This window comes from Myxozyma melibiosi (genome assembly GCF_037950935.1).
Source record: "Myxozyma melibiosi strain Phaff 52-87 chromosome Unknown BZA70scaffold_1, whole genome shotgun sequence".
In the NCBI taxonomy this organism is placed as follows: Eukaryota; Fungi; Ascomycota; class Lipomycetes; order Lipomycetales; family Lipomycetaceae; genus Myxozyma; species Myxozyma melibiosi.
The window spans coordinates 1,156,749-1,184,085 of NW_027042915.1; the positions used below are offsets into that span (position 1 = coordinate 1,156,749).

A 27,337-nucleotide genomic window follows, 5' to 3' on the forward strand; every position below is an offset into this window, starting at 1 on the left:
TTTTGACACGTACGCGTGTTGATCGGCGGAATATGTGTGTACTTTGTATTGTTCATACGCTATATGTCACGACCCGGCTGTTTCTTATTTCCTTCCTTCTATTCTACCCATCTCTCTCCTTTACCGCGTTTGGCTTTGTTTTGCGCAATCTTGTCTTGATTATCTGTTTTGAGTTCATCTCTCTTTGCTTGCTATTGCTGTCACTACTCTACTTTGTTTATTGTGTTTTATGTTATTAATGGTTACAGTGTATTTTTAGGGCGGGGCGAATGCTTTTCGTGTGTATTCTGAGATATGAGAATCGTTTCGTTTTTATTCTCTGTATGAAGAGCGTTTGTAGCGCCAGAACCATCTTGTTTTTTCGTGTTTTTGTTCTTTCTTTTCTATTTTATTTTTCTATGTAGTCTAGTTAGTCGGTGTAGAATACAAAGCCTTTGCTGCAAGGGACGCAAGTCCCTGTTTTCTCTTTGAGTCAGTGTCGATGGTGAAGATGATCGTTGATGATGGGCGAAGATGGAGTTGGAGGAGAACAGAGTTTAAAGAAATAAATTTAAATCAGAGCCCGGTGCCAATCCGCTGTCCATCATCCACACCGCTCGGTCTTCCTACCCTCTCCATCACCAGGAATCCCACAGCAGAGCATGAGCAAATCCAAGAAAGACGAGGTACTGTTGCTCACCACTGACTGCTGTTCTATTTTATCTGTCTTTATTGTTTCTGGGCTGACATCGCTGGCAATTGCAGGGATCGCTGGGCCAGCTTATGGCCGCCGGAGTGCTCGCCGGCACGGCAGAGATCGCCCTCACCTGTGCGTGATCCTCCACTTTTGTTCAGGTATACGATGCTTCACAAGTACCAGCAAAGCTAACTATGCAAGGATGTGCCTGCGAGGGCGCTGTTCGTTCCACTATAGATCCATTCGAGTACCTCAAAGTACGCTCGCAGCTGCCCCCCGGTCTGTCGAACCGCATCGGACCGATGGGCAAGACGGTGAGGATATACACCGGGTGCGGGACGATGATGCTCGGAACGCGGTGCGGACGGGCGTTAGGTTTGGGATGTACGATATCATGACGAGGCAGTTGCAGGATGAGCAGGGCGTGGTGTCGCCGCCAAAGGCGTTGGCGGCGGGGCTTTGTGCGGGTGAGTTTGTCGCTGAGGAGAGGGAGGGTTGATTGGTGTCTAGATAAATGAGCTAACGTGCTTGGCTAGGATTTTTTGAGTCGGTCATTTTGGTTCCGTTTGAGCGTAAGTCTTATCCAGCTCTTGATGTTTAATCGATAAACAGGCGCTAATCATCCTCTCTAGATGCCAAAATCCGCCAAATCAGTTCTTTGAAAAAACCCCCACCAGGAACCCGCGCCGTCTTCTCACGGATCTTCCAGCTCCACGGTCCGTTTGGTCTCTTCTACGGCTTCCTCCCCACGCTCTTCAGACAGGGCTGTTCCTCCGCGCTCCGGTTCACGGCATACAACTCGCTCCGGCAGATGGCGAGCGGGTTCGTGACCCCCGGCGAGCGAATGTCGAACACGATGAGCGGCTCGATCGAGCTTTTTGCGTGCTATGCGGCCGTGCTGTTTACGATGCCGATCGACGTCGTCAAAACCCGCGTGCAGACATTCAGCGGTCGGCAGGCGGCGAACAGCAGCAGTTTGCTCTGCGCGTACAACATCTTCACGAAAGAAGGCTTCCGTCCCTTGTTTGCCGGTCTGCTGCCGCGGATTATACGCGTGTCGGTCGCGAGCGTGCTCATGTTCCAGATCTATGAGAATGCGTATAAGCTCACTACGGCTGCGACCAATCTCTTGGGTATCGAGAGTGAGCCCAGTAGCAGTAGTGGCGGCGAGGGCGAGCAGGCAAAGGTGCGAGGATACCGTGTGATGGAGTGATTTTTTGTGGCATAAGTCTGATCCGACCGTCTTTTATATATCTGATAATTCAGTCTGGCGTTTCTGTTTGTCTTCTATGTCTTCTACTACGAGGAGCTTTAATTTGTTTTTTATGTATATAAAGTCAATGTCTGGAATCTAGAGCCAATATTAACTATTCATTCTTTGCTATCGTACAATTATAGAAACACAAACGCTAAATAGCGTTCCCTGATCGATTAGATATTATAAACCTCGTCGTTTGAGTTGAGTTGGAGAAATCACCGCCGTTTCCTCAAATCACCTCCTCGGCCTTCACCCGAGTCACCTTCGGACGCGCGAATAATCTGCCGAATCGTGGGTACAACGTCGCCGTCCTCGTCATGAACAAGGGTATACACGATCCTCTCGTTGCGCCAGTACTGCAACGGCTCGATTCTCCTCCGTCCCGAGCGCCGCACCTTCTCCGGCTGCTGCTGCTGCTGCTGCTGGAGAACTGTCGACGCCGGTTTATGAGCGCGCACATGTGAGGGTTTTGGCGAGGGTGTGCTCTGCGATTGCGTGGGTTTGTAGGAACTGCTGGGGGTCGGGGGAGCGGGAGTTGATGAGCGGGGGCGGGCTCGCGGGGATGACGGCGGGGTTTTGCGGCTTTGCTTGGCCGGACTTTCTGGTGCGGGGGTAACTCGTGACGTTGTAGGGGCTGCTACTGCTGCTGCTGCTGACGATGATGATGATGATGATGATGATGAGGTAGCTGGTTTGGACGCACTCGGTGCTCGCGCGGCCTTTGATCCCGCGTTTGGAGAATCACCTGCATCAGCCTCGTACACGCGAACGATCGACACCGGCGTCGAATGCCGTCCTTCAGCACGATCTGAGCTTTCTCCCGAACCCACAGTGCTCGGTTTGACTGTTGATATTATCCGCGTCTTAGTGCTCGTGTGCTGGACCGAGTCTGCCCGCCGTTTGACGATGCGGCGGGATGAAGAGTGCGGCGGCTGAGATGACGGCGAGGCGTTGGGTCTGGATTGGCTGCTGCTGGTGCTCCTTTCCGGCGTTTGCGGGCGGCCGGTGGATGTAGTCTTTGTGCTTTCTGCGTCGGGCGTGACTGAGCGGGAGGGAAGGGAGTTCTTCGAAGGCTCAGGTGTGGAAGATGTATCTGAAGCTGATGATCCTGGACGGAAGAGAGACTGAAGAAGTGACGACGCTGAGAACAAAGAAGAGGCTTTTTGCGGCTCTGTCGAGAGCGCTGGTGATGTGTGAGAGGGTTGTCGCTGTGCTCGCACCTCTTCTTTCTTTCTAACGCGCTTCAGTGAGTGCTTCTCTTCTGCGACATCGTCGCTGTCTTGGTCTGTTTCATTTCCCGAGTCTACTTCGACAGCCTTCGCAAGTTTCTCGACCACTCGCAGCGGCGATTTCATCGGTTTAGGTGGCGTAGCGCGGTCGCTGCTGGTTACATTCGTGCTCTTAGTTGCGGGTGTATTTGTTGACGATGTTGGTGCTGGCGTAGGCTGTTGGAACGGTGACGCAGAGCTTGGGAGTTTCACTCTAAACTATAGCAGCAAAAATAATCCACGTTAGATATAAATATAATCTGCACGGCAGAGAGAGAGAGAGAGAACGTACGCGAGGCATCGGACTCTGGTAAAACAGTTTCTGAAGATCCTCGTTCGCACCCATCCCCACTCTTTTCGCACTCGGCGCGATGATGTTGCCATTCGCCTTTGCCTGCGCGGTAAACTTTGGACTTGCGCGCAAGATACCGGGAGAAGCTGACGACGAGGAAGAAGACGGGAGGGAGAATCTTGGGGCGGGGGGTCTCGAGGCAAAAGAGGAGGACGAGGATGGGCCGCGGGAAGCGCGTGATGGGGCCGAGAGTGGGGTTGTAGAGCCATTGGCGGTGCCGGTGCCGGCGCCGGTGCTGCCGCTGCGGACGGCGGGGTTGGCGAGTAGGCGTGGATGAGGCGATCTGAAGGAGAGATCCTTGCTGAAGAGGTCGTTTGCTGTGAGCTCGGGCATGGCTGCGGGTATCTGAGATAGCGAGCGCACGCGAAGTGGAGAGGAGAGGTCGCTCCGCCAAAAAACAAAAGACTCAAGTCCAGGGACCTGATTTTACGCAGGACTCGGATTGTTTGGTGAATGAATTGGAGGACAAAGAGCTGGCTGCGGAGGTGGTGAAGCGGTGTGGATGCGAAAAGCTGGGAGTTTAGCTCATCGAACTCTAAATCGAATGTAAACACAAACAAACGAATACGAACGTTAATCTGCTTTTGTTTTGTATTAACAATGGAATAACTGGTTATGTCAATAGATGTTGTAAGATCGTATTATGCGACGTCAGAGACTGTGAGAAAGAAGTACACTATATAGAGAAAAGACAGAGAAAAGCAAATATAAACACGAGAACGACAGCGTCGCTACTTTCCATTCGCATACACCGCCATTTGATGGCCATTCCTTCCCAGCCCGTTCAACTCAACAGATGATCCCGCACTGTTGGTGCGACTCCGTATACTGACAGGCGACGTCGTGCCGCTGGCGTAGCCGTTGGATCCTCTTCGGCTTGTGCCGTTGCTCATGTTGCTACTGCTACTGCTCGTGCTGCTGTCTCTGCTTGTCGCATCACCGCCGTTGAGGCTACTGCTGCTGCTGTTGTTACCACTCATGTCGACAGGCATCATCTGTCTTGCCAGCAGTTCCCGCGCGTCGTGGACGGCGGTCATACCCGCTTTCTTGAGAAACACGCGTTCGTCGGACTCGCGGTAGCGGTCCCACACATCGATACCCTGCTGCGCCGAGATCGAGAGAGTGTCGTAGCCGTTCTTGATCACCTCCGAAACTTGCTCGGAGGACAGGTGGCTGGAGGAAAACATTGTGGATTTCTCCTTGATCAGGTTGCGGTAGTGCTCCGAGATTGAGACGAGGGTGCCGATCGAGTGCGTCGTCGGCAGTTTGTAGGTAGTCGACAGGCGCGTCAGCAGGTCTCCCGTCTCGACTAGCTTGTAAAACAGATCGTCGTAGTCAGCCGCCCCAGACAGAAACGATTCGCCGGCGGAGAAGGCGAGGACAAGGATACGGATGGTATCGTCGACGAGCTCGGAAACGCCGTCGAGCGATTGCACGTGGCTCGCCGAGGACACCATAAACCGCAGAAACGAGAATATCGACTTCCACAGCTCAGACCAGTGGTATGTCAGACGAACGCGTAGCCGCTTCAGCTGTGAGATGATTCGCAGGATCGTGCCCATCGCAAGCGAGTACATCGGCACATCTAGCGTGCGCTTCATGTTATGTCGGATAGCGCCGATCAACGAATCGAGAATTCCTTCGACTAGTAACCGATCACCCTGCACTCGCGGCAGCACTGGCTGACGTTGACGACATATCCTGATTGACGAGCGACACTCGGGCGCGACCAGACGACCCATCGTCGACGGATCTTCGACAAGAATCCGATTTATCAGCATCAGCAGTCGCGCGTAGATTGCTGTTCGCTCGGAACGATGCTGATGCTGGAGTAGATACGAAGAGAGAGAGATCAATGATCCGCACGGCGTTTCTGTAAATCAAAAGTTAGCATTTCAGTAGATATGATCTAGCAGCACGCACATACCTTCACTCATTTGTTTTGTCTCACACAGGACACGCGCGAAAAACTTGTTTGCATGCACGAAATTGCTCGTGGCCAAAAGAACGGTCGCAGACAACGGCGGCAGGGCGGCGAACTCCTTACTAATCTTTGACTCCTGATCCTGCTGCGAAAACGCGTTCTTCGCCCTCCGCGCGATCTCGGTGTAGGACAGCAACGACTCGAACGAAAACTGATCGACAGAGTCGTCGGCCACTGCGAGGTACTCTTCGCGCGCGTTCCGGCACGACTTGCCGATCGCGACGACGATTTTCTGCATGACGGCTTCGTCGACGAAATCAGACAGCCGCGTCTGGTATGGATTGTAGGCCTGCATTCGGTCGTAGCTAGAGAGGACGCCGAGGAGGACGAAGGCCTCGAATGTGTATTTGGTGGTGTGCTTGTCGTACATGATCTGGATGAGCGCGGGGAAGATGTCGCGGTGCAGAAAGTAGTTGATGAGAGAGGTGCGGTACGCGCCGCAGACGATAGAGAGCGAGGTGTGAAGTGCTGTCGAGCGAAGTTCGGCTGAGAGACAGTCAATCAGTGTACAGACATAATCAAAAACAGCAGAGAAACGCGCAGCTTACGTGTGGCGCCGCGACGCATTAGCAACTCGAGTCTGGCAACGAATTCCATAAACTCGCGATCAACCTGATCCAGGCCTACCAAGACCGTGATGATGTCAGAGCTCGTGAGCGGCTTTGCGAGCACTTCGCGCACCAGGATATGTAGAGTCTGAGAAGGAGATTTTTAGCCTGTCTGTTATCTAAAAACTGGAGAAAGGCAGGAGAGAGGTGTCACATACATCGAGCGCGTTCTTGACGGCATTGGGGTTCTTGTCTCCCAGAAAGCGCACGGCACGCGTGAAGATGGCTTTTGTGGTAGCCTAGAATACCACGACATCGCAATCAGTCAATTGTCTGCAGCACAATAAAAGATCAAGTCATCGGACCAGCACAAGAAGCGCATACCTGTGATTGTAGTAAACTATCGGGAGGGAGGCTGGAGATGATTACCGACAAGACAGACATGTTTGCCTTGAGCAGGAAGAATTCGACCCAGAACCCATCGTTTTCCGGCGGCGTAGCTCCTTCCTACAAGATACAGCAATAGTCAGAACATAGAAATCAACAACAGAGGTTGCAGTTCAGTCACAGAATGCAAATTCGAGGACCGACCTTGAACAGAGCCTGATAGAGGCCAATGATCTTTGGCTGTAGACTTCCGCGCTCGACGCGGACGAGAGGCGAGACCAGCGCTGCCATGCAGAGGAGATAGCAAAGAACTGCGAGCAACTACGACGCGTAAACACGCAGATTCTCTGGTTGAAGAAGAGCAGCGGTCGACAAAGGTCTGGCTCTGCGGGGAGCTGCGGTGGGCGCGCGAGGAGGCCGTACGCAGCCTCAACCTGAGTCACGTGACGGGCACGCGATAGGCAGCCGCAGCAGCAGCAAAAGGACAGCTACGCGGAGAGAGAAGGTTGCAGAGTATGTGGAGCATGTAGAGCACATTGTAGAGCATATTTTAAGTGTATTTGACGTTTATTCTTATTAGTTTCATGCAGCAACTGCGAGCAATCACCTTACTCCAGCCCGCGATACCAGGCAGCGATGCCGAGGATGAACAGCAGCAGGCTAAAGTCGGAGGCCAGGTTGGTGAGGATATGCGTGTACCGCGCAGCGAGAATGAGATAGCTCGAGTATGGAGGCGGCACGTAGAAGGCGATCTTTGTGAAGATCGATTTTGACGGCGAGCGGCCCTGCAGGTGGTAAAGTCGAGCGTTAGCAGAGTCCATAGATGATCTTACAAACAAGTAGGATAAACTGAAAGAGTAAAAGACATTTGACAACACACCTTCTCTATAAGAAACCTGCTGGACTGCAGCATGAGCTCGATCGTCGCAAAGTACCACATTATGCGCGAGTTGGCAGCACCGGCAGCACCAGTGCTCTCGATACGCGAAAGCTGGGACCCGCGCACTCCCAGGACAATCGCAGCATACAGTCCCAGGCCCAGAACGCTAAAGTAATGCAGCGTCCTCCACAACGACGAGCGATCAGGGCCCGAGGCAGAGGCAGTAGCGCCCGCCGCCGACGACGACGACGCAGGCGCGCCATTTCCACCGGCCGCGCCGCTGGCGCCTGCAGCAGCCCCTTCCATGCCTGCCATCTGCATCAGTCGCTCGAGGTTCATATCGCCGGACGCGTTCCCGGCAATTGCTTGGCTGAAAAAGTCTTGGAAAGCAGCATCTGCGGCGGGTGATTCGGCGCCGGGGGTGGTAGGCTGCTGGCGGCCAGCTAGAAATTTGAGTATCGGGTTCTCGCCCGTCGACGCACGTCGTAGTGGCGAGGTGAATATTGAATCGGGTAGAACGTCAGGGGGATCATCGTACACAGCAGGCGCCGAAAAAGCGCTGGACGTGTCGGCAGCCGTCGATGTCGCGGAGGTCGAGCTGTTGACGAGCTGAGCGACGGTGGGCTGGTGCTCGCGGACAAAGGTGGCCTCGCCATCTGTCGCTGTGTTTGTGATTTTGTCGAGTCTGCTGGTGCCGCCGGCAAGGATTCGTGCCTCGCGACGCTCACGACGGATTCTCGCTTTGTCTGCGGCCGACAGAGACGGTGCTGGTTCGGCCATGATTGGAGATGGAGATGATGGTGTTGATGATGTTCTTGATGGTGCCAAAAAGCGGACGAGATGAGAAGCCACGCGGGCTGCGCAGTTAGAGCCGCAACTGCAAAATAAACTTTAAATAAAGTTAAACTCTAATATTCAGGGGTCGCTTCGATTCTCACCTGAGCAGCAGCTGATCCCGAGCTGATCTACGAACAACAACAGAAGGCGAGGAAGAGACACGAAAGAGAGGAGACGCGGGCTGTTGAAGGAATAATGCCACGAACATGGCTCTTTGCGCTCGGCCTCGATCTGTTTTCGCAGCTCTCCGGCGCAGGCTCTGCCGGCTCCAGACCAGTCGGCAACAGCACCAGCGACGACGACGCGAGCAATGAGAAGGAGAAGGAGGAGGAGCAACGCGGCAATGGCACGGAAAACACAAAATCTGGTTACATTGACCCCCCGAGAATGATCGCTGTCGGCCAGGACCTGCTCAGAATACTGTGGGCGGGCTGGAACGATACACTGTATAGGCTTCCCCGCATTCAGCTGTTCATGAGGGCCATGCTAACTTCACCTGTTTATTTCACATCTAGTGCAGATCGACGACATCTTTGAACTCCGCGGCTTCTCTGCCGGCTCACGCGGTTCCGTCCAGCTCCTCTGTCCGCCCGGGATCAGCATCGTCTCAGGATTCGGCTGGACCGAGCTCCAAGGGGTCGTCTGCTCAGACGGCGAGATCTACTCCATCGCTCCTCCGCCCACCGACGCCGAGTACTCGTATCTCACCATCGCGCCAGAGTTCGACATCAGCGACGCTTTCTCACAATCTGTCCAGCACGTCTCTGTCGCCGGGAACGGGCTCGTGTCGGTGCTGCACGCAGATAGAACCTCGGTAACCGTCTTTGACTCCTACGCCAGCTTCAAGAACCACACGCCCTCGAAGCCGACCCACAAAACACGCAAAGAGTTCAAGCCTCACCACCGACGAACATTCATCTCCGTCCGCTCCGCCGAGTCGCACTTCGTCGCACTCGACAGCAACGGCTGCGTCTGGAGCTGGGGCGCACCGAACCTGCATGGCGAACTTCTTCGTCCGACACCGGCTAATCGCGGAGCTGACCACGCGCAGCTGCAGTCACTCACTCCGCGAATCGTCCCCGCGCTCGAAGGCATCCAAATGATCCAGATTGCTGCAAACGGGTGGGTGACCGCCTGTCTGTCGGGCGACACACGAGATGTCTATATATGGGGCTGGATGGCGGGTGGAGCGCGCGTCGTCGGCATGCCTGCGACCAGCGGAGGCGAGCTTGCGGGTATCATTGACCAGTTTGACGAGGAAGAGAATATGACAGTCGACTGCATCGGCGTCGCGAACGGAGCGGTCGCCACGACGATCGAGGACGCGCAGACCGGTATAACGTCGCTGTACGTCGCGAGGCCGCCCGTAGAAGGCAGTTTGGTTAACGACAGGGAAAATCGCGATGAAGATGCTGACGGAGCACGGTTTGAAAAGGTCAGAGGACCATGGGACGCGCTTCTTGAAGCCGTTGACGAAGTCTATAGACGGCCGTATGTGTACTGTTCGCCTGCAGCCACCTTTGTAATTATCGCACGCGACTACTGATCCTGCGTCGCTAGCAAAAGAAGACCTTTGTATATAATGTAATGTACATATGACTTTTATTTTAGAATCGTAAATCATAACCTTGCATATCCTCCAGGACATATCTCTCTTGTCAATTCATACAAGACCAATCGTGATGCAAATATCTACAGTCATAAGTATCCCGCAGCAGCAGCAGACATAGATAGTATCAACAAATCAAAAACGCCAGATCAAACCAATTCGTGCCACATATTTCGTTTTCTATATTAATCAACTCCCCTCTCAATCCTGCTCAAGAACGTCCTGCAGATACCGGTCGATCTCCTCGATATGACTATGCCGCATGCGGGCCTTCATCACGCGGAACTTGAGCTCGGCAAGCGACCACCACTCAGCAGCCGTATGCGGTCCCTCGAGATCAATCTCCTCGGCCACGCGGCGCCAGACCGCGGCGTACTGCAGATACCTCTTGTCTGGCACGTCCGAGCCGTCGTCGATCGAGTAGTCCGGTTTCGAGTCGCCAAACTCGCTCTGGCTGGACACACTGCTGTCGTCGTCGCCGTCGTAGTCCTCGTCCTCTTCGTCGTAGGTATCGAGCATGAGCGCCGCCGCGGAGCGGATACGTTCGGGATCGATAAAGTCGCGGTAGAGATGGGTCGCGAAGCAGACGGTGTCGCACTCGGCTTCTTTACCGACCTCTTGCGAGTGCACGGCGTACATCGAGTCTAGAAAACGCTCCTGCGCAACCTCGAGCCGCTGCATGATCAGGTGAAGCAGGTCTGCGCTGAACTCTTTGATGGCTTCGCGGCCGTCTTGTTCGAGTGATTGCTCTATTTGGGAGATAGAGGGCGGGAACGCGAACGTGCCGTCGACGCGGTGGAGCAGTGACCATGCAATGATATCAATTTGGTCCTATACAATACTTGTTAGCTTCAGGCGGTGACGAAGGCGGCGGCTATACAGCGACAGAGGCAAGACGTACAATCGCCTCGGTTGATATTTGCATGCTCACACGCTTGTTCACTATGCGCGCTCCAGCTGAGTTTGTGATATCAGACAGGATACTAGCCCGCGAAAGCACAACCGTCGTCCGCTTGCTATCGACGCCCGCAGGCTTTGTAGGCGTCGTTGGGTTCTCGACAGTATCAGCAGCTCTGGTCTGCTCCTCGGGCGATATGGGCGACGAGGAGGCAATGACAGACGTGCGCTTGCTCGCGTTGTCGTTAAACACAGTGAACGGCGGCTGACTCTTTTCGTGGACCGGAGTGGTGACGGTCTGCACGCCGCCGTTGAAGCTGTACACGCTCGTCCGCTGCGACGCGCTGCTCGATAATGGTCTGTATGACGATGCGGAGGCGGTGGTAGGCGTGTTGAGCGCGACGAGGTCGTAGGGCTCGAGGACGATGGTCGGCGAGCCCGGGAGGATACCGAGGGCGTTTTGCTCCTCGACTGAGAGACGCGAGGAGGCAGCGGGTGGGATCTGCAGGGTCAGAGACGGGGGACGCTTGTAGAGCAGGCGGGAGAGGGGGGAGTTTGTGGAGGGGGGCGAGGGAAGGGCGTCGAGGGAGGCCGGAGAGAGCGAGGGGGAGACGGTGGGAGTGGGAGAGTTGGGGGAGTTGGGGATGAGCTTGTCGAGGTCGTCTGGGATGCCGGAGACGGACGAGTCGGGGTTGGGCGATGGTTGTTGCCGCTGGATTTGTGGTTGTGAGGGCTGCTGCTGCTGTTGCTGAAGATGTTGACTTGAAGGAGTCTTTGCGGGCTTTTCGGAGACGACGGAGCGAGGATTGCTGCTTGCAATTGCAGGTTTGCTGCCGCTAGAAGGGTTTCCAGACGAGAAGCATACGGCGAGGAAGGTGAACGGGCTCGCGAGCAGTCGCTGGACGCGTCTGCGAGGGGTTCTGGAAGTGCGCCGGCCCATGTTTGAGGAAGTAGACAGTCAATTGGGCGACAGACAAGAAGAGAAGAAGGAAGGGTTCATTGCCGGACGCAGGATTCGCGAGGAACTAGAGCAGAGACCGAGGAAGAAGAAGAATGAAGGAGGCGAGGCTGGAATGTGGCGCCCTGCCGTGCACGCGCCGCACCTTCGAGCAGGAGGAGATCTTTGGCTGCCGAGTTTCCGCAGGGAGGAGTGCAGTTTAAAAACCGTTGATGCTGTCAGACCGACGTGTTCTGCGTCCGCATCTGCGTCTTCTCTTTTCTGCATCTTCTTCAGGTTCAGGACGCGCAGAACGCGCAGTGCTCGTGGCGAGCAGCAGCGGCACGCGACGCGTCGAGAAGGTAAACATCGCCTACGCGCCTGGCAGCAGCAGCCCGGACGGTCGACGACCGCGCGCTCGAGCAGCAGCCGCGCTGTCGAGAACTCTGCGGCGGCTTCTTCTTTTCTCGAGATTCTCGGCTGCCGAAAGCCCGACCGGCCGGGACTCGGCTGCGAAGGAGGAGCATTTGTAGCTGCCCAATACGGAAGTGTCTGGATTAGGAAGCACCATCCCAAAACAGTAATTACTGTGCTTACACATCTGAGTGTTTCGTGTATCATTGATCCCCGGCCAAAAAAAAAAAAAAAAAAAAAAAAAAAAAAGTCCCAACGCCGGCAAAATTTGTATCTGCCTCTCTGCAGCCCATCCACCCATCCACCTCCCGAACACAGCAGACACAATGAAGCGAGGGCCGACAGTAGTGAAGAGCAAAAACAAGAGCATAAAGGTGAGTGTCGCTGAGTGTGTTTGTGTGTGTGCTGTGTCCGTTGCTAACAACAGTTGTAGCCCGCTGTCTACAAAGAAGAGTCGACAAAGATCTCGACAGCATCCGCGCAAGATGTCGACATGAACGATGCCGCCGACGCGTCTGATGCGTCCTCATTTGCCGGATCTGACGACGAAGACGAGGATCTCAGCATGGCCGACCGCGTGACTGCCCTCGAGGCGGCGGCCAAGTCGTCGAGCAGCAGCAGCAATACCGCGCAGACAAACGGCAAGAAGAAATCCTCCAAATCCCAATCGTCAAAGAACTCGCTAGCAAAGGAGACCAACGGCACTCTCCCCGCGGCCGTGCTGCCGACCGTCGGATCGCTCACAACAGTGCTCACGCAGGCGCTGCACACAAACGACTCGACACTGCTCGAGTCCTGTCTTGCCGTTTCCGACACCGCCGTGATCAAGAGCACGATCCACAGACTCGACGCCACGCTCGCGGCCACGCTGCTCGAGCGGCTCGCGCTGAGGATATCAAAGACCCCGACGCGTGCCTCGCAGCTCGTCGTCTGGGTGCGCTCGATCATGGTCGCGCACGGCGGGTACCTCGTCGGACAGGAGAACCTGGTCAGCACGCTTTCGTCGCTGCACACGACGCTTTCCAGACACGCTGGATCGCTTAACCGGTTGCTTGCCCTGCAAGGCCGGCTAGATATGCTCAACGCGCAGCTCGAGCTGCGGAAAGAGGTCGCGGCGCGGATCACGGAGGAGGAAGAGGAGGACATGGATTCGGAGGTCGAGTACGTCGAAGGGCGCGACGACGAAGACGACGGGGTCGTGCTTGACGATTCGGGATTTATTGCGGGCGAACAGGACGATGACGAGTCTGACGAGGACGACGAGGACGATTCCGACGACGCTGCTGCTGATGATTCGTCTGATGATGATGATCTCGAGGGAGATATTGACGAGGACGACGAAGACGACGATGACCAGGATCTTGCGCCATCCGAGGAGGAGGACGACGATGATGATGAGGACGACGACGACGATGAGGACGACGACGAATAGATAGATGTACTATAGTATATACATTCTTACCACTACCTTTCCCTTCATTTCTGTTTTGTTTATTTGGCATTGTTCTTCTCTTTGTTCCGGGTCTTTCACTATTCTATCTCCCTTAGTACATCTTGTTTTGTCGATATTGTAATCCTGGTGGATTGTTTCTTGGGCTCCAAAAGTGTTAATAGAAAAGTCTGATTTATTCGCTCCTATCGTACATCACTAGATTTTACAAAAACAGCTCTACAGGCCCTTTGCTTGCCGTGCAATCAACGCCGCCTCGTTCTGCTCCGCCACCAGATCCGACTCGAGCGCTCGTAAATCCTGCTCGAGCTCGTCGTTACTCAGCAGCCACTGGTTCTTCCCCAGCAACGTCATGATATCCAGGTTCTCCTTCCGGATCTGCGTGTACGCGAGCGCGACGTAGACTTTCCGCAGCTCGGCCTTCTGCTGCTCGGGATCCTCGGTGTCCATCCCCAGGCTGGAGTACCGCGACGTATCAATCCCGGCCAGCACGCTTGTGTCGCCGTCGGCCTTGGCCAGTTGCTCGAGCGCGTCCTGCATCAGCGGTGTGAATTTTGAGTCGCGCAGGGCGGGGATCGAGGGATGCAGAGATGTTTGTGAAGGAGGATGCAGGGAGAGATCTTGTAGGACTTCTGACTCGGCTTGCTTGCGCAGTTCGGGGGTGGGTTCTGGCGCGGTGTGTAGTTCTGCAGAGGCTGTTAGTATGTGTGTTTGGCGGTGACGAGGAGATGCGTACCATCCAGTCTGTCGAGCCATTGACTTCTGGCACTCATGATTCTCCAAGCAGTGTTGACTGTCTATTCCGTGAACAATAAGAGTATTACTCGCAATATCAACAATCACCGACGAGGATTCTGCGCGCAGAGTTCGAATCGATGAGTTTTGGGCCGCACAAAACTTTCCTGCACAGAAAAGCCCATCCTCAGTTCCCAACCACATCTCCTCTCCTCCTCTCCCCATCACCACATCCAACTCCTACACCCCGTCATCCTCTCCTTCTCCTTCTCTGTATCTGTCTTAATCACACACAGCAGGAATGGTGAAGATCAACGAAGTCAAAAGCAGCGGCCGCGACAGTCGGACAGCGACCCATACGCACATCAAGGGCCTCGGGCTCGACGACCAGGGCTTTGCGACTCGGGTAGATGGCGGGTTCATTGGCCAGACTGGTGCTCGCGAGGTATGCTTTTTATCTGTTTTTTGTAGTCTTTATATCTGGATTCGATAGTTTGGTTGTGTGGTGGTTCTAGCTGGGATCAACCGCCAGCAGCCACCATCAACAACAGAAACCAAGCTGGAAAAAAATCTCTAACCTCTCTCATCTTCTTCACCAGGCATGCGGAATCATCGTCGACATGATCAAAGCCAAGAAAATGTCCGGCCGCGCGATCTTACTCGCCGGCGGCCCGGGTACAGGCAAGACCGCGCTCGCGCTCGCAATGTCGCAGGAGCTGGGCCCCAAGGTGCCGTTTTGCCCCATCACCGGCAGCGAGATCTTCTCGACCGAGGTTAAGAAGACGGAGGCTTTGATGGAGAACTTTAGACGTGCAATTGGTAAGTTTGTGTCTTGTGAGGACTTTTTTCTATGAGAAAGAAGACTGCTGACGGATTTCTATCAGGCCTTCGAGTTAAAGAAACAAAGGAAGTCTACGAAGGAGAAGTCACAGAACTAACGCCCGAGGAGGCCGAAAACCCACTAGGCGGGTACGGCAAGACCATCAGCCATGTCGTCGTGGGACTAAAGTCGTTTAAAGGAACGAAGCAGCTACGTCTTGACCCGAGCATCTACGAGTCGATCCAGAAGGAGCGGGTTACCGTTGGTGATATCATATATATCGAGGCGAATACTGGCGCCGTCAAGGTATGCTTGAATATTTTATGTTGATCTGGTAGGTAAACAAACTACTGACAGCTACTGTGATCTAGCGAGTCGGCCGTTCTGATGCGTTTGCGACCGAGTTTGATCTCGAAGCTGAAGAGTACGTGCCGCTGCCAAAAGGCGACGTGCACAAGAAGAAGGAGATTGTGCAGGACGTAACGCTGCACGATCTCGATATGGCGAACGCGCGCCCACAAGGCGGGCAGGACATCATGTCGATGATGGGCCAGCTGATGAAACCGAAAAAGACCGAAATCACCGACAAGCTGCGCCAGGAGATCAACAAGGTCGTCAACAAGTACATCGACCAGGGCATCGCCGAGCTTGTTCCGGGCGTGCTGTTCATCGACGAAGTCCACATGCTCGACATCGAGTGCTTCACGTACCTCAACCGCGCGCTCGAGTCCTCGATCTCGCCCGTCGTCGTGCTGGCCTCGAACCGCGGGATGGCCACCATCCGCGGCACAGAAGACATCGTCGCCCCGCACGGCGTCCCGCCCGATCTCGTCGACCGCCTGCTGATCGTGCGCACGCTGCCGTACAACAAAGACGAAATCCGCCAGATCATCGAAAAGCGCAAGACGACCGAGGGACTCGCGATGACAGACGACGCGCTCGATAAGCTCGCGCAGCAGGGCGTCGACAGCAGTCTGCGCTACGCGCTGCAGCTGATGGCGCCGGCGGGCATTCTCGCGCGCGTGGGCGGCCGCGCGCAAATCACAATCACCGATATCGAGGAGGCGGAGGAGTTGTTTATTGATGCGAAGCGGAGTACGGCGATCGTGCAGGCTGCGAATGGAAATTATCTGCTGTGATTTTTCTTCATGTCGACGGTTTGGCGGATGCGAGAGTGTTTTGGATCTCGGATAGAAGAGTTGCTGTGTGTACGAGTAAATTTCCACCTTTAATTTGAGTTGCTTATAGCGTTTATGTGCAAAATCAAAGAATAAAGAACCCAGAGTTATACGAATAGTAGTAGAAGGATGAGTATATTGAGAATGGAGTTTAAAACCAACGAAAAATGAAAGAGAACTTTGACGGGCTACCGAATAAACAAGAGAATAAAGAGAGAGAAAGAATTGGATTAATATAATGATAATAAAAAAGAAAAAAAAGGGGGAAAAGATAAACCAGCTCCGTTATTCCGATACAAAGAAGAAAGATAGATAAAGAAAACACCGTCGCCGATATAAGCTAAGCTAAACTGGAGAAAAATAATTTGAAAAGAGATGCGATATTGTGAGGAGGATGCTTTGAGCAGGTGAGTGAAGAAGGTTGGGTATCTTCGCTTTTATCCAAACCGGTGAACGAGTAGAAAAGCAAAGTACGGATTTCCAAGGAGAAAAAAGAGAAAAGTGTAATAATATAAAAAGCAAGAAGCAACCCGAACACTCTTATGAAAATATAATAGACCAAAAATCAAAGAATTACCATATACAACTTAAAAGGGGAAAAGTAACCAAGCCCAGATCAGAGAAATGAAAACATTCTAGAAAACAAGCAAAAAGAAAAGAATTCGAAGAACTGTGATGTTGTATCAAAACAGTTTAGAAGAAATCAAATCTAAACCTCTTCGATGATCGGCTCGGAATCAGTGGCGGCAGACTCGTTCGGTCCCCGAAGAATGACCTGCTCCATTTTCCGCGCACGGATAAAGCTCGTCAGCGATCTGACCAAGATCGCCCAGCCGATGAATATGAGCGCATAAGAGACGATAATGTTCTGGTCAGTGACGCCGTCAGTGGATCCGTCAGCAGAAGTGCTGTTCGAGCTCGACGACTGGAAATCATAGCTGTTTGGATCGGCGGCCGCGGCGGCGGTCACGGTCGCGGGATCGGTGACGACTTCGCCTGTGGACTCCTCGGGATTTGTGCGCATGTAGAAACCGTACTGGATCAGTGTGATTCCAAGACCAGCGCGCGAGCCGTTCTTGGCCGCGTGCGTGGTGTGGAGCAGGTATGTGAGTAGGAAACCGACGAACTGGAACGACATCGAGATGAGCATGTTCCACATGAAGTTGAAAAAGCTGCCGACGGGGAGACCCTCAATGTAGATCTCGTCGGTGGCCATGCCGGGCGCGATGACGGTGGTTTCCCAGTAAGGCGGCGTGGCGTCAGCAGCGGCCTCTTCGTACGATGGCGGGTTTTCTTCGGCGGGTTTCTCGCCTGCCTCGGGCTTCGCCATGATGTTTGCAAAGACGCCGTCGTTGTTTGACGGCGCGAGGTGGGGATGATGAGAGGACGATGATTGTGAAGGAGAAGGAGACGAGCTGGAGGAGGCGGCGGTGGAGGATTCGGCGAGCAGGCGAGCGTGTTCGGCGCGGGACTCGGCGGCGGCGGAAGTGCTTGTGACGGCGGCGTCGCGGGAGGGGATGGAGGAGTCGCGGCGGGCGAAGAACTCGTCGTCGGCGTCGCTGTCGTTGTCGGGATCGTCTGCGGGCATGTCGAATGAGCGGGCGAGGGGATCGTCGGGCTGTATTGGCATGTAGGAAGAGGTGGAGCGGAATGAAGGAGGCGGGGAGATGGGCACGCCGGCGGCGGTGGCGGAGGCGGAGGAGGGGTCTTCGGGAGTAGATGTGATGGCAGCGGCGGAGGAGGCGGAGAGGGCGGAGGAGGTGGAAGGGCGGGCGGAGGACTGACCGGCGGGATTGCGCGGTAGCTGTGGGGGGGAGTAAGTCAGCTTGGAGGTCATCACGGAGGCGGAGGCGGAGGAAGTAGATACCCTGGTGTACTTGCGGCCAGAGCGACGGGCCATGGCTAGAGCGAGTATGTGGCAATAAGAATAGAATGCAAGAAGATGCGGATGCGATGGCAGAGAAGCAGCAGAATAAGAACAAACGCAGGCAGATGGCGAGGACAAAGAGAGAAGCGGCGGAGGAGCAGATAACTCGCGATATGGCGAGCGCTGTGGCGGGTGTCCCGTGACTCAGCCTTCTCGCGCGTTCTGGATTCTACGCGCACCAAACTGTCACGGGGTTTGTGCTCTGGCCGCTGGACTCCGGGACCCGGAATAGGCCTTCGAGATTTTCTTCGAGAAGTGGGTAGGAGACCAGACAGGCCCGGTCTTCACATCTCTTCTCTCCTCTCCTCACACACCAGCAATGTCGAGCAGAATCACGAGACAGATCGCGCATCTTAAAAAGATCGCGCTGGGGAAAGCAGCGGTGGAAGTCCCGAAGATGACCTCGCTCTCGCTCGAGTTCAAGATCCGCAACAGCCACGGCCATATGGGTGCTCGGTAAGGACAGTATCTGCCTCTCTTCTCTGCGTCCGTCTCTCTAACCTGCTTTTTATCTCCTCTACAGCAAGTTCTGGAAAGAGCACCTCCCCTCGCTGCAGTTCCATAACCCGGAAGTGCCAATGACGGTCAAGCTGATCCCCGAACCCGCATCCGAGAAAGAAGCCATGCGGGCACCCTCCGTTCTCCGGGCCGAGTTCTGTACGTTCACCCCTCCCCGACTTCTCTCCACCGCTCTCAATCGCACTTTCTAACCTCTCGATCGTCTATCTAGCCAACCGCGCACCCGTCGTCATCGACATGAAGAACCGACAATCTGAAGAGATCCTCGCAGAGTTCATCGAGGCAAGCCAATCTAAGCCGGTCAAGCTGCAGACTTTCCCCGTCGGCGAATTCGCTAAAATCAAGCTCAACAAGATCCGCTAAAGACATACAGTAACCTTAGATTTTGCCTTGCTGAAAAAGAATATTGTTGAATTTGGCGTTTGTTTTCTTTTTGGGTTCTCTTGCAGTTATGAGTTTTCACCATCGAGATATAGTCTCGACTTGTATATAGTTTGACGGAGCTATAGTGGAAGAAAGTACATACAATAATACTAAACATATAGAATCACAAGAAGGAGAGCTGGTGGAAAGCCAGAACAACAGACAATCTATAAACACAATCACACTCTGATAACCCTTCAATCTTACACAACCTCCCACTCTTTCTCAGTCCTACTTTTTCTCAGTTAGGACCAAGATCGATGCCCTTTGCAATATCCCGCAATCTGCTAACAAATCTATCCTCAATCTCCTCGCCCTTCCCGGCCGCAATCCGCAAAATCATCTCGTTCAACTCCGCCCGCCCGAGAATGTCAACATGGTCTGCCGACTTCTCTCCGCCGCGGGGATCGAACCGCTCGGGCTCGTGCAGCATCTCCACGATCCGCACGCGCGATCCGCCCGGGTTGAATTTACTGCCTTCCTCGCGCCATTTGTGGCACATTGCGTGCGTGATCAACGACACCGTGCCATCTCCCTCGCCCATGATCACCGGGTCGTAGCCACCGCCGCCCGCGATCGTCACATTCAACTTGACGAGGTCCTTATCCTTCTCCTCTTGGTACACGTACGCGCGCTCGGTCTCCTTGCCGACTCCGTAGAAGCAGTAGATCTTCATATCGGGAGCATAAGGCAGCGCCGCTTCAAGAGGGTTGGCCCATTTAGTGTGATCCTGGTTGTTAGCCTCGAGCTCCTTGCGCGTCCGTGCAAGCCCGTGGCTGTAATTCTCCAGCACGCGGTTCTGGAACCAACCGGGTGCCTGCGTAAACAGATAGTCTATGCTCTCCGCGACCGTCAAGTTCTTGGAACTCAACGTAGACATCGTATCCCTGAACTGAATGAAGTTTCCAAAGCTGATGTTCTGATGCCCGAAATCGTCCGGCGCCGACAGTAGATCTCCCCAGATCGCGTCGCCGCCCTTGGGAAGCATGCTCGCGACGCCCGGAAACGTGCGCAGCATGTACGCGCGCTCGGCGCGTGAGAAAAACTTCTCGAGTCCGTAGACAGCCAGCGCGTTCAGCTGCACGGTATCCTTCATCTCTCCGCTCAGAAGCGCGACGATCGCCTTTGGCGTGCCGAGCATCGTGCCCGCGATGTCTACAAACGAGTCAATATGGTCGTTCACCCAGTTCGGCCCGCCGTTGCCGTAGTGCTCCCCCGTGGCTTCGGCCCATTTCAAAAAGTAGAAAAACACCTGCGACCCCATGCTATGTCCCAAAAACACAGTCTTCTGGCCCAACCGGCGCTTGTTGTCCTCGACGAGCATCTTGAGCTTGGAGAAATATCCGTCGCGGCGCTCGAGATCCATGTACGACAGACGCCAGTCGTAGGCGGCCGAGTACATAGTGTTGGGATCGTACGCGAGCGCGGCCAGGTTCTCGAGAATCTTGTTCCAGATCCAGTAGCCGGTGATAAAGAAATCTGCAGCGTCGAGGCCGTCGGCGGCCCGGATCTTGTAGCCTTCGGGATCGAGGCCCGTGTGTGGATCGAGAGTGATGTGTTTCTGTGTTTGTTAGTTGATGCCAACTACTAGAAAAGACTTTGACGTCACTTACAAGCCAGCAGTTTTTGTCTAGAAGCATAGAGCGTAGCATACTCCAGCTTCCCTAGATAGAGGTAAAGTACATGTCAGAATCAAGTGGAGAAAACATAAGAAGTTGACGAGGTCTACTGACCCAAAGACGTCTTCGGAAATAAGTCTCACACCCGCACTCCTTTGTGTCCTTGACCGACCAAGACTCAAGTCCGGTCGAGATAACACCAGGGACCATAACCACGGGATGCATCGCCCGGTATCCTTCTTCATACATCGCCTTTCCGACCGCGAACGACTCGCTCTTAGCCTTCGACTGCTCCTTCTTCTGGATGTCAGACGCCTCCTTGAGCATTCCAATCGGCAGCATATCGCGCATGTCCTCCATGAACTTTGGCAGCGAGTCAAGATTGAGATCGCCAAGGGCCTCGAGCGAGACGAGCTGCTGGTTCGCGGCAAAGTACCACGCCAGCGCGATACCGATCAAGGCGCCGAGGAAGAAGGTCACTCGTCTGCTCTGGCTGAGCTTCTTCTCGGTCTTTTTCTCGCGCGAGGACTTGTCTTTCGACGGCGCGTCTGCCGGATCAGACGAGCTGGTGCCCGACCTGTGTTTTTTACCGGATTTCTTCTTGCCGCTGCTGCTGCTGCTGCTGGCCGGCGGCGTGGAATCGCGGTCAGAGGGCGAGGGCGACTCCTGGACAGGCACGGCACCGACAGGTTCGGCGACGGCGCCGTTCGCGTCCGTTTCCTCGGCGCGGTTCTGCTTCTTAGCTCTGCGGCGGCGGGGAGGCATGTTTTCTTGTCTGATCGAGAATGGAAGAGATCCAGGCAGGAAGGAAAAGACAGGGAGGAGAGGATGTGTGAAGGAAGGAAGGGCGCAAGGCGTCGGTCGTCGGTCGGATGGCTCCGGGCACCGACGCCGAGGCCAAAAGTTAGAATTAGGGTTTTCAGGGGCGAGGCTGCCGTTGGTAGAGGAGATGCGCACGTGAGAGCGGATCCGGGGTAGTGGAGGTGAGGAGGAGGTGAGGAGGTGTTGAAGAGGAGTTGAAGAGGAGTTGAAGCAGTGTATACAGAAGCAGTATGCGAGTGAGGTCTTAAGCAGGAAACAGTCTCCCCGAGATCAACGATATCACGTGCAGATCAAAACCCTTAGCCACAACTACCGTACAAACCCCTTATCTGAGAGACGACGCTGACATAAGGTGCGCTGGTGCCACCGCGAGCTGATCTCCGCCAAAGATATCGACCCATCTGCGACCAGAGCACCATCCGATCCGCTTCCGCTGGCTTATATGTCGTCTTAAAACAACCTGAGAGCCTCTTCTTTCTTGTTTTTATATCATAATATTTATTAATTCTTGTTTCCTGTTCTTTGTCCTTGCATCGCATACATCGGTCTTCTTATTCCGCATCAATGCTTCGTCTGCAATCTACAATCTCGTCGTGGCGGGAGTATCTCTCGCCCGTGAGCCACGTCTCGACTTTTAAACAGACCGGCGAGATCACGCCTGAGGAGTTTGTTTTGGCGGGCGACTACCTGGTCTACAAGTTCCCTACTTGGTCGTGGTATGCCTCTCTTGTCGTCCTGCCATAGATCCTGCCGTATCCGGCTCCGCGGTGACTGACTGTTAGCTGACCTTCTTAACAATACTATAGGTCCTCTGCTCCCGCGTCAAAAATGCGCGACTTCCTCCCACCAGACAAGCAGTTCCTTGTCACCAAGCACGTCGCGTCACACGTCCGCGCGCAGACCGCAGCGGGCGAGTACGCGAGCGGCACGAGCGGCGTCGGCGAGACCGAGGACGAGGACGGCTGGACTATATCCTACGGCTCCGGATCGGCGACCGCGTCAGTGTCGGGAGCGGCGAGTTCTGTGGTGGGTGCTGCGGTAGGGACCGACAAGACCACGCTTGAGGAAGGCGGCGGCGACGAGGACGACGCGGATTCGATTTTAGATATAGACGAGATGGAGGATGAGGATCCTGGGTATTTTGACGGAAACTCTGCAACTGCTGCGACAACAGCAGCAGCAACGACGTCTACAGCAGCTGAAGGAAGTTCGACGACGACGACCTTGCCCGACCGATCATACAATCTCTACATCACATACTCGACCTCCTACCGCGTGCCAAAGATGTATCTATCAGGCTTCAACTCCTCAGGCTCGCCTCTCTCGCCACAGGAGATGTTTGAAGACATTGTTTCGGAATACAAAGACAAGACAGTAACGATCGAGACGTCGCCGTTTCTCGAAAACACAACGATGGTGTCGATCCACCCCTGCCGTCACGCGAGCGTCATGAAGATGCTACTCTCCCGCGCCGAGGCGCGACAGCGACGGATACGCAAGGCCGCCGCCGCCGCGAGTTCCGGCTCTTCCGCGCCAGAGGACTTGATGGCCGGTATCCAGGGGCTCGGATTGGATTCGGAGGAGTGGGAGGACATCGCGACAGAGCAGCAGAAGATCGAGAGCGGGGAGAAGGAAGAGGAGGCGGTGCGGGTCGATCAGTACTTGGTCATTTTCCTCAAATTTATATCGAGCGTGACACCCGGGATCGAGCATGATAATACTATGGCGGCGTTATAAGGTGTTTGCTTGTTTTTTGCGCTTGACTCTCTAATCTGGATGGTGTTTTCTGTTTACTTATGCGGCGACCTTTTTTTTGTTTTTCTTAATATTTTTGTTTTTGTTTTATTGAGGGAGTCACTGTCAGCTTACACTGCAGAATGGCTTCTATTGCCCCAGCTGTGAATGATCAGAGTAGGGATTTGGGAAGATGTCGTTTTGTATATCATAATAGCACACCCTCTGACATTTCCACCCGACTCGCCGTAAACAAGAAAATTCAAGTGACGAGCGGATTATCACCCTTTGAGTAGTAATACTCTGCGTCCGCGAGCGGGACGTAGGAAACGCCAAACTTGCGATTGTGCGTGACGACGCCGGCGCTGTCTTTGACGATTTCGTAGATGTGCTGCGTGTCGCCTGCCTCGCCGACGGGGATAAACATCTTGCCGGGGGATTTGAGGTGTGATATCAGAGATTCGGGGACGACAGGGATCGCTGCGCCGACGCTAGAGAGTAGAGGTTAGCTGGGTGTGGAGTGAAGATGAAGAACGAGGGAGAGAGAGATACTGGATAGCATCAAACTTGATCTCAGGATCCGGCCACCCCTTGCGCCCGTCGCCGGTCCAAAACACAACGTCGCCGTTCTTTATCCAGGAATTTCCCTGCTCGCCTTCGGAGCTGAGAAATCTCTCGACAGCGGCATCGTTCAACTCCCTGATATGCTCGATCCCGCAGACCTTTCCGCCAGGCATGACCAGCTTCGCCATCACGGCGAGCAAATACCCCGATCCAGACCCGATATCCAGCGCGGCCGCACCGGGATAAAGATACTCATGCAGCGACTCGACCGCGACGGCGTGCATGTGGGGCGCGGAGATGGTCGCCCCGTAGCCCAGGTACTGGGGCGCGTCTTCGTACGGCCTGCGGGGGGAGAACAGGCCGCGGTCGGTGGCTTTGAATGCGTCGATGACGCGGGACGTGCTCAGCAGTTGCGCGGCCGCGAGGTTGTCGACCAGTTTCGCGTTCGTCGACGCCGAACATCGCCAGGCCATGCTTTTTGGTTCATATGGATCTTGTGAACGAGCGATAGATCAACGAGGGAGATTGTAGATCTCTTGGTATCACGTGACTTCGGATAAACTGATTACGCGAGACAGGCGGAAGTATTCCAGCAGAGCAGAATGAGGTAGGAAAGGAGATGAAGTAGGAGATCAGAAGAATGAATACATAGAGAAGAGGAGACAAAAAGAGGAGTTTGAGAAGAGAAGAAGTGCAGGTGCTGCTGAGCTCTGAGCGAGCGGTGTGAATAGTGATTTATGACGGGCCGTGCATACGCTGCTGTTGTCGAGTCGACTCTTCTGCAGCTGTCCCCGGGCTTCTTTTGAAGTTCTCTCTAGTGTGTATTTTGTGTATATTGTATGTATTGTGTATACAGTATCTAAATATACTGTAAACAAACAACAGATCTGGAAGAGCAGAGAACAGGAGCATAGTACTACTACTCTCTTCGGACCAGCCACGCCGCCGCCTCCTCCGCCACCACCGCGATCGACCCTGTCGGCCCGGGCTGCCGACGTATCATAAAATGTCCTCGAGAAGCAGAGAATAAGAACAGAAGAACACTTCTCGCAGCAGCAGTTCACGAGCCTCTGCCGAGACACACGGCGGCGTAGGGGCTCTGTTTCCTGAGATCCGCGGACCGGATTTAGGTTTAGTTTGCCTGGCGTCGGTACTTGAGCCCTGTCGAGCAGCGCAGGTGGTGGTGATAGCCGGTTCGGGGAGTTGTCTGTAGATTTATAGAAGAGATAGAAGTACTATTCAATAAACAGACGTAGACACGAAATAATAGTAGACAAAAACAGGGCAGCTGGACCAGAGACAGAGAGCGAGGATTTGGTTCCGAGGACACTGGCGCGGCGCTCGGAGCTCTATTATCATAGTCCTCTCTTCCTCTTCCTTTCCTCTATCCACCTTCTCTTCCTTCCTCTTCCTCCTCTTCTACTTCCCGCGCTCACTACTCCTCTTCTCTCTGTCTCTGCTGTTCTCTCTACTTCACTACCACTCACCATGTACCCTGCCTTCTCCTACTCCACCACCATCGACCCCCGGTCACGACCCCTTCACCCTCCCCCGCTCCCACAACAGCACCCTCTCCCTCCCGCCCCACCACCACCACCACTACCACAACAATACCCACAACAATACCCACCCCCCGACGACGCTCGCCAGAAGCGCGTCGCGTCCGTCATGGACTTGCGCTCGATCCTCAACGAACCCGTCGAGGACGTCTACGCCCCCCACACCAAGCGCTCGTTGACTATCAAATCCGAGCCTTTAGGCGAGACCTCGCTCGAGCGACTTATCGACCACAACAGCATGATCAAGGTATGTCTCTGTTCTATTTTTCCTTTCTTGATGTTATTGCCGCTCTGTGTCTCTCCACGGCGTCGCTTAAAGTGAAAGAGAAAGACGGAAAACAGCAACCTTAAGTCTTAATAATAGCTTACTGATGTTCTACCCCCCTCCAGAACCTCCGCCACGACCTACAAGAAACAAACGAGCGCCTTTCAAAGATCGACAAGGAACTCAGCACGTTCAAAGAAACCCACTGCGACCTGCTCGAGCGGTTCGAAAACTACGGCGACGCCATAGGCGCCGAGATCAAGACGCTGCGCGCGGCAGAGGTGGTCGCGAACCAGACCGAGAAGCGCGCGACGCGGGGCGAGAACGAGGAAAAGAGGTTGCTAGAGCAGTTCAGCAAGCTCACGATCCGCCAGGACGCAGCTGCGAAAACGCTGGCGGATCAGGCGAACGGCAACGATCAGGCGATTTCGGCAGACATCAGCAGCCTGAGCGTGCTGCAGGACACGCTGCAGACCGAGGTCGCCGAGCTGCAGGTCAAAGTCAAGAAAAACTCCGACGAGGCCGACCAGGTCCGGGTCGACTACCAGCGGGAGTCGTCGCGCGCGGCCGAGCTCTGCCGCGAGGTCGAGGACGCAAAGGAGCTTGGTGCGGAGCTTGCGCGCAAGGCGTCGGGCGAGGCGATGCGGCTGCGGGCGGAGCAGCGCGATATGGACCTGCAGGCGCGCGACAGCGTGATTGACGAGCTCAGTATCCAGATTAGCAATCTTGAGGATACGCTGCGCCGGCTCGAGCTCGATCAGCAGCAGCGGATAGCAAAGTACAGCGCGTCGAGGCCTGCGAACGGATACTCTTCGCGACGGACGCGGTCGCCTGCTGTGTCTACGCTTTCGCGAGGATGCTCGCCGGGTACGTTCAATAGCCAGCAGTCGAACAGTAACAACAACAGCAGCAGCACCAGCAGCGGACATCCCTTGCAGCAGTCGCAGATTGTCTAGAGAGCGGCTTTTTTCTATATACATATCATATCATAAGTTTTTTTTTTTTTTGGTTTTGGTCGCTGGCGTAGGCTGGGTGAAAAGACGGGAACCGGCGTTTGTTTTAATGTTTAGTTATTTGTACAGGTTTGACAGAGATGCGTGCAAGAGCCGGAGGAAGAGAGAAAGTTTGTGCGATGGATTGTATATTCGTCTTTATTACCTATTTTTTTGGCGGAAGAGAAGGAAAGGAGAAGGAAAAGGGGAGAGAGGATGGTGATGAAGTTTGATTTTGCGAATGTGTTTATAAGAATTGTATATTGCCATAGTGATCTATTCTACTATAACTTAATCAATCTACTACAACTGTTGACGAGATTAGAGGAAACAGCAAAATGCGCAGACTTATTGACGTCATGCAGTCTTCTAACTTCTAACTCACTAGACTTGCTCAATTTTGACAGACAGTTGAGGTTTTAGTCAAACGAATGTAAAAGAAGACGGGGTCGAGAAGAAAGTAGTCGAGAAGAGAGCGGTGGAGATCTGCTATCGATCTCGAAGTCGTTCGGTGCAGGAACAACCACTTCTTCTGTTCACTTCACTGCCAGTTACTTCTACTACAACCAGCAACTACGAGAATCAACTATATACAAATTCTATATATCATCAACACCAGATCTAATACCGATAACCAACCTCCTTCAAATCTGGTACCTGACGTCATCGTATCTAATCATCAC

The 27,337-nt window shown here is 54.2% G+C and overlaps 15 protein-coding genes across 15 annotated transcripts; 7 read left to right on the plus strand and 8 right to left on the minus strand.

The window, feature by feature from the left end:
- Positions 1-641: 641 nt before the first annotated feature.
- Positions 642-1,991, plus strand: BZA70DRAFT_286830 (mitochondrial tricarboxylate transporter; the record flags this gene model as incomplete). The annotated part of the gene is made up of 7 exons (XM_064913900.1): positions 642-665; positions 745-808; positions 914-1,007; positions 1,079-1,143; positions 1,213-1,248; positions 1,309-1,885; positions 1,943-1,991. The coding sequence occupies 7 exons, from the start codon at positions 642-644 to the stop codon at positions 1,989-1,991; spliced, it is 909 nt and encodes a 302-aa protein (XP_064770506.1).
- A 48-nt stretch (positions 1,992-2,039) lies between these two features.
- Positions 2,040-4,066, minus strand: BZA70DRAFT_292827 (uncharacterized protein). Its single transcript, XM_064914390.1, has 2 exons — positions 3,495-4,066; positions 2,040-3,421 (listed from the first exon to the last, which is right to left on the minus strand). Exons 1-2 carry the CDS (start codon positions 3,885-3,887, stop codon positions 2,150-2,152), a joined length of 1,665 nt encoding a protein of 554 aa, XP_064770507.1. The 5' UTR covers positions 3,888-4,066; the 3' UTR covers positions 2,040-2,149.
- Positions 4,067-4,127: 61 nt separating this feature from the next.
- BZA70DRAFT_271410 (uncharacterized protein) lies at positions 4,128-6,896 on the minus strand. Its single transcript, XM_064911475.1, has 6 exons — positions 6,678-6,896; positions 6,471-6,593; positions 6,305-6,385; positions 6,087-6,234; positions 5,482-6,024; positions 4,128-5,427 (listed from the first exon to the last, which is right to left on the minus strand). The coding sequence occupies exons 1-6, from the start codon at positions 6,762-6,764 to the stop codon at positions 4,286-4,288; spliced, it is 2,124 nt and encodes a 707-aa protein (XP_064770508.1). The 5' UTR covers positions 6,765-6,896; the 3' UTR covers positions 4,128-4,285.
- Positions 6,897-6,978: 82 nt separating this feature from the next.
- BZA70DRAFT_271413 (uncharacterized protein) lies at positions 6,979-8,174 on the minus strand. Its single transcript, XM_064911476.1, has 2 exons — positions 7,354-8,174; positions 6,979-7,258 (listed from the first exon to the last, which is right to left on the minus strand). Exons 1-2 carry the CDS (start codon positions 8,131-8,133, stop codon positions 7,082-7,084), a joined length of 957 nt encoding a protein of 318 aa, XP_064770509.1. The 5' UTR covers positions 8,134-8,174; the 3' UTR covers positions 6,979-7,081.
- Positions 8,175-8,327: 153 nt separating this feature from the next.
- On the plus strand, positions 8,328-9,777 carry BZA70DRAFT_271414 (uncharacterized protein). The gene is made up of 2 exons (XM_064911477.1): positions 8,328-8,638; positions 8,706-9,777. Exons 1-2 carry the CDS (start codon positions 8,386-8,388, stop codon positions 9,734-9,736), a joined length of 1,284 nt encoding a protein of 427 aa, XP_064770510.1. The 5' UTR covers positions 8,328-8,385; the 3' UTR covers positions 9,737-9,777.
- A 223-nt stretch (positions 9,778-10,000) lies between these two features.
- Positions 10,001-11,636, minus strand: BZA70DRAFT_264844 (uncharacterized protein; the record flags this gene model as incomplete). Its single annotated transcript, XM_064910928.1, has 2 exons — positions 10,001-10,630; positions 10,701-11,636. The coding sequence occupies 2 exons, from the start codon at positions 11,634-11,636 to the stop codon at positions 10,001-10,003; spliced, it is 1,566 nt and encodes a 521-aa protein (XP_064770511.1).
- Positions 11,637-12,317: 681 nt separating this feature from the next.
- BZA70DRAFT_271422 (Dip2/Utp12 family-domain-containing protein) lies at positions 12,318-13,666 on the plus strand. The gene has a single exon (XM_064911478.1). The coding sequence runs from the start codon at positions 12,541-12,543 to the stop codon at positions 13,477-13,479; it is 939 nt and encodes a 312-aa protein (XP_064770512.1). The 5' UTR covers positions 12,318-12,540; the 3' UTR covers positions 13,480-13,666.
- Positions 13,667-14,441, minus strand: BZA70DRAFT_271423 (Pre-mRNA-splicing factor SPF27). Its single transcript, XM_064911479.1, has 2 exons — positions 14,234-14,441; positions 13,667-14,183 (listed from the first exon to the last, which is right to left on the minus strand). Exons 1-2 carry the CDS (start codon positions 14,268-14,270, stop codon positions 13,717-13,719), a joined length of 504 nt encoding a protein of 167 aa, XP_064770513.1. The 5' UTR covers positions 14,271-14,441; the 3' UTR covers positions 13,667-13,716.
- BZA70DRAFT_271426 (TIP49 C-terminus-domain-containing protein) lies at positions 14,421-16,345 on the plus strand. Its single transcript, XM_064911480.1, has 4 exons — positions 14,421-14,677; positions 14,832-15,051; positions 15,117-15,358; positions 15,424-16,345. Exons 1-4 carry the CDS (start codon positions 14,534-14,536, stop codon positions 16,189-16,191), a joined length of 1,374 nt encoding a protein of 457 aa, XP_064770514.1. The 5' UTR covers positions 14,421-14,533; the 3' UTR covers positions 16,192-16,345.
- Positions 16,346-16,939: 594 nt separating this feature from the next.
- BZA70DRAFT_234360 (metal homeostatis protein bsd2) lies at positions 16,940-17,860 on the minus strand (the record flags this gene model as incomplete). The annotated part of the gene is made up of 1 exon (XM_064910291.1): positions 16,940-17,860. One exon carries the CDS (start codon positions 17,858-17,860, stop codon positions 16,940-16,942), a length of 921 nt encoding a protein of 306 aa, XP_064770515.1.
- A 432-nt stretch (positions 17,861-18,292) lies between these two features.
- On the plus strand, positions 18,293-19,220 carry BZA70DRAFT_271430 (uncharacterized protein). The gene is made up of 3 exons (XM_064911481.1): positions 18,293-18,613; positions 18,681-18,814; positions 18,888-19,220. Exons 1-3 carry the CDS (start codon positions 18,477-18,479, stop codon positions 19,037-19,039), a joined length of 423 nt encoding a protein of 140 aa, XP_064770516.1. The 5' UTR covers positions 18,293-18,476; the 3' UTR covers positions 19,040-19,220.
- Positions 19,221-21,931, minus strand: BZA70DRAFT_253260 (Phospholipid:diacylglycerol acyltransferase). Its single transcript, XM_064910737.1, has 3 exons — positions 20,833-21,931; positions 20,713-20,763; positions 19,221-20,660 (listed from the first exon to the last, which is right to left on the minus strand). The coding sequence occupies exons 1-3, from the start codon at positions 21,481-21,483 to the stop codon at positions 19,341-19,343; spliced, it is 2,022 nt and encodes a 673-aa protein (XP_064770517.1). The 5' UTR covers positions 21,484-21,931; the 3' UTR covers positions 19,221-19,340.
- Positions 21,901-23,521, plus strand: BZA70DRAFT_15593 (autophagy-related E2-like conjugation enzyme ATG3). The gene is made up of 2 exons (XM_064909745.1): positions 21,901-22,256; positions 22,347-23,521. The coding sequence occupies exons 1-2, from the start codon at positions 22,105-22,107 to the stop codon at positions 23,275-23,277; spliced, it is 1,083 nt and encodes a 360-aa protein (XP_064770518.1). The 5' UTR covers positions 21,901-22,104; the 3' UTR covers positions 23,278-23,521.
- BZA70DRAFT_15641 (protein-L-isoaspartate O-methyltransferase-like protein) lies at positions 23,407-24,442 on the minus strand. Its single transcript, XM_064909750.1, has 2 exons — positions 23,827-24,442; positions 23,407-23,765 (listed from the first exon to the last, which is right to left on the minus strand). Exons 1-2 carry the CDS (start codon positions 24,309-24,311, stop codon positions 23,537-23,539), a joined length of 714 nt encoding a protein of 237 aa, XP_064770519.1. The 5' UTR covers positions 24,312-24,442; the 3' UTR covers positions 23,407-23,536.
- Positions 24,443-25,506: 1,064 nt separating this feature from the next.
- BZA70DRAFT_286844 (uncharacterized protein) lies at positions 25,507-26,618 on the plus strand (the record flags this gene model as incomplete). Its single annotated transcript, XM_064913901.1, has 2 exons — positions 25,507-25,644; positions 25,788-26,618. The coding sequence occupies 2 exons, from the start codon at positions 25,507-25,509 to the stop codon at positions 26,616-26,618; spliced, it is 969 nt and encodes a 322-aa protein (XP_064770520.1).
- Between the last annotated feature and the right edge of the window lie 719 nt (positions 26,619-27,337).

What these genes read in the sequence shown, in the direction of transcription:
- BZA70DRAFT_15593 (XM_064909745.1), top strand. Translation starts at nt 22,105, where the DNA reads ATGCTTCGTCTGCAATCTACAATCTCGTCGTGGCGGGAGTATCTCTCG. An exon ending in AAGTTCCCTACTTGGTCGTG is followed by an intron (nt 22,257 to 22,346) that starts GTATGCCTCTCT and finishes ACAATACTATAG; the next exon opens with GTCCTCTGCTCCCGCGTCAA.
- BZA70DRAFT_15641 (XM_064909750.1), bottom strand. Translation starts at nt 24,311, where the DNA reads ATGGCCTGGCGATGTTCGGCGTCGACGAACGCGAAACTGGTCGACAAC. An exon ending in ATCAAGTTTGATGCTATCCA is followed by an intron (nt 23,766 to 23,826) that starts GTATCTCTCTCT and finishes TCTACTCTCTAG; the next exon opens with CGTCGGCGCAGCGATCCCTG.
- BZA70DRAFT_271414 (XM_064911477.1), top strand. Translation starts at nt 8,386, where the DNA reads ATGCCACGAACATGGCTCTTTGCGCTCGGCCTCGATCTGTTTTCGCAG. An exon ending in GGGCTGGAACGATACACTGT is followed by an intron (nt 8,639 to 8,705) that starts ATAGGCTTCCCC and finishes TTTCACATCTAG; the next exon opens with TGCAGATCGACGACATCTTT.
- BZA70DRAFT_271422 (XM_064911478.1), top strand. Translation starts at nt 12,541, where the DNA reads ATGAACGATGCCGCCGACGCGTCTGATGCGTCCTCATTTGCCGGATCT.
- BZA70DRAFT_253260 (XM_064910737.1), bottom strand. Translation starts at nt 21,483, where the DNA reads ATGCCTCCCCGCCGCCGCAGAGCTAAGAAGCAGAACCGCGCCGAGGAA. An exon ending in ATTTCCGAAGACGTCTTTGG is followed by an intron (nt 20,764 to 20,832) that starts GTCAGTAGACCT and finishes ACCTCTATCTAG; the next exon opens with GGAAGCTGGAGTATGCTACG. An exon ending in TAGACAAAAACTGCTGGCTT is followed by an intron (nt 20,661 to 20,712) that starts GTAAGTGACGTC and finishes TAACAAACACAG; the next exon opens with AAACACATCACTCTCGATCC.
- BZA70DRAFT_292827 (XM_064914390.1), bottom strand. Translation starts at nt 3,887, where the DNA reads ATGCCCGAGCTCACAGCAAACGACCTCTTCAGCAAGGATCTCTCCTTC. An exon ending in ACCAGAGTCCGATGCCTCGC is followed by an intron (nt 3,422 to 3,494) that starts GTACGTTCTCTC and finishes TTGCTGCTATAG; the next exon opens with TTTAGAGTGAAACTCCCAAG.
- BZA70DRAFT_271423 (XM_064911479.1), bottom strand. Translation starts at nt 14,270, where the DNA reads ATGAGTGCCAGAAGTCAATGGCTCGACAGACTGGATG. An exon ending in ATGGCTCGACAGACTGGATG is followed by an intron (nt 14,184 to 14,233) that starts GTACGCATCTCC and finishes CAGCCTCTGCAG; the next exon opens with AACTACACACCGCGCCAGAA.
- BZA70DRAFT_271426 (XM_064911480.1), top strand. Translation starts at nt 14,534, where the DNA reads ATGGTGAAGATCAACGAAGTCAAAAGCAGCGGCCGCGACAGTCGGACA. An exon ending in GCCAGACTGGTGCTCGCGAG is followed by an intron (nt 14,678 to 14,831) that starts GTATGCTTTTTA and finishes CTTCTTCACCAG; the next exon opens with GCATGCGGAATCATCGTCGA. An exon ending in CGAATACTGGCGCCGTCAAG is followed by an intron (nt 15,359 to 15,423) that starts GTATGCTTGAAT and finishes ACTGTGATCTAG; the next exon opens with CGAGTCGGCCGTTCTGATGC.
- BZA70DRAFT_271430 (XM_064911481.1), top strand. Translation starts at nt 18,477, where the DNA reads ATGTCGAGCAGAATCACGAGACAGATCGCGCATCTTAAAAAGATCGCG. An exon ending in CACGGCCATATGGGTGCTCG is followed by an intron (nt 18,614 to 18,680) that starts GTAAGGACAGTA and finishes TCTCCTCTACAG; the next exon opens with CAAGTTCTGGAAAGAGCACC. An exon ending in CGTTCTCCGGGCCGAGTTCT is followed by an intron (nt 18,815 to 18,887) that starts GTACGTTCACCC and finishes TCGTCTATCTAG; the next exon opens with CCAACCGCGCACCCGTCGTC.
- BZA70DRAFT_271410 (XM_064911475.1), bottom strand. Translation starts at nt 6,764, where the DNA reads ATGGCAGCGCTGGTCTCGCCTCTCGTCCGCGTCGAGCGCGGAAGTCTA. An exon ending in AATGCGTCGCGGCGCCACAC is followed by an intron (nt 6,025 to 6,086) that starts GTAAGCTGCGCG and finishes ACTGTCTCTCAG; the next exon opens with CCGAACTTCGCTCGACAGCA. An exon ending in GACAAAACAAATGAGTGAAG is followed by an intron (nt 5,428 to 5,481) that starts GTATGTGCGTGC and finishes TTTGATTTACAG; the next exon opens with AAACGCCGTGCGGATCATTG.
- BZA70DRAFT_271413 (XM_064911476.1), bottom strand. Translation starts at nt 8,133, where the DNA reads ATGGCCGAACCAGCACCGTCTCTGTCGGCCGCAGACAAAGCGAGAATC. An exon ending in GCAGGTTTCTTATAGAGAAG is followed by an intron (nt 7,259 to 7,353) that starts GTGTGTTGTCAA and finishes TACCACCTGCAG; the next exon opens with GGCCGCTCGCCGTCAAAATC.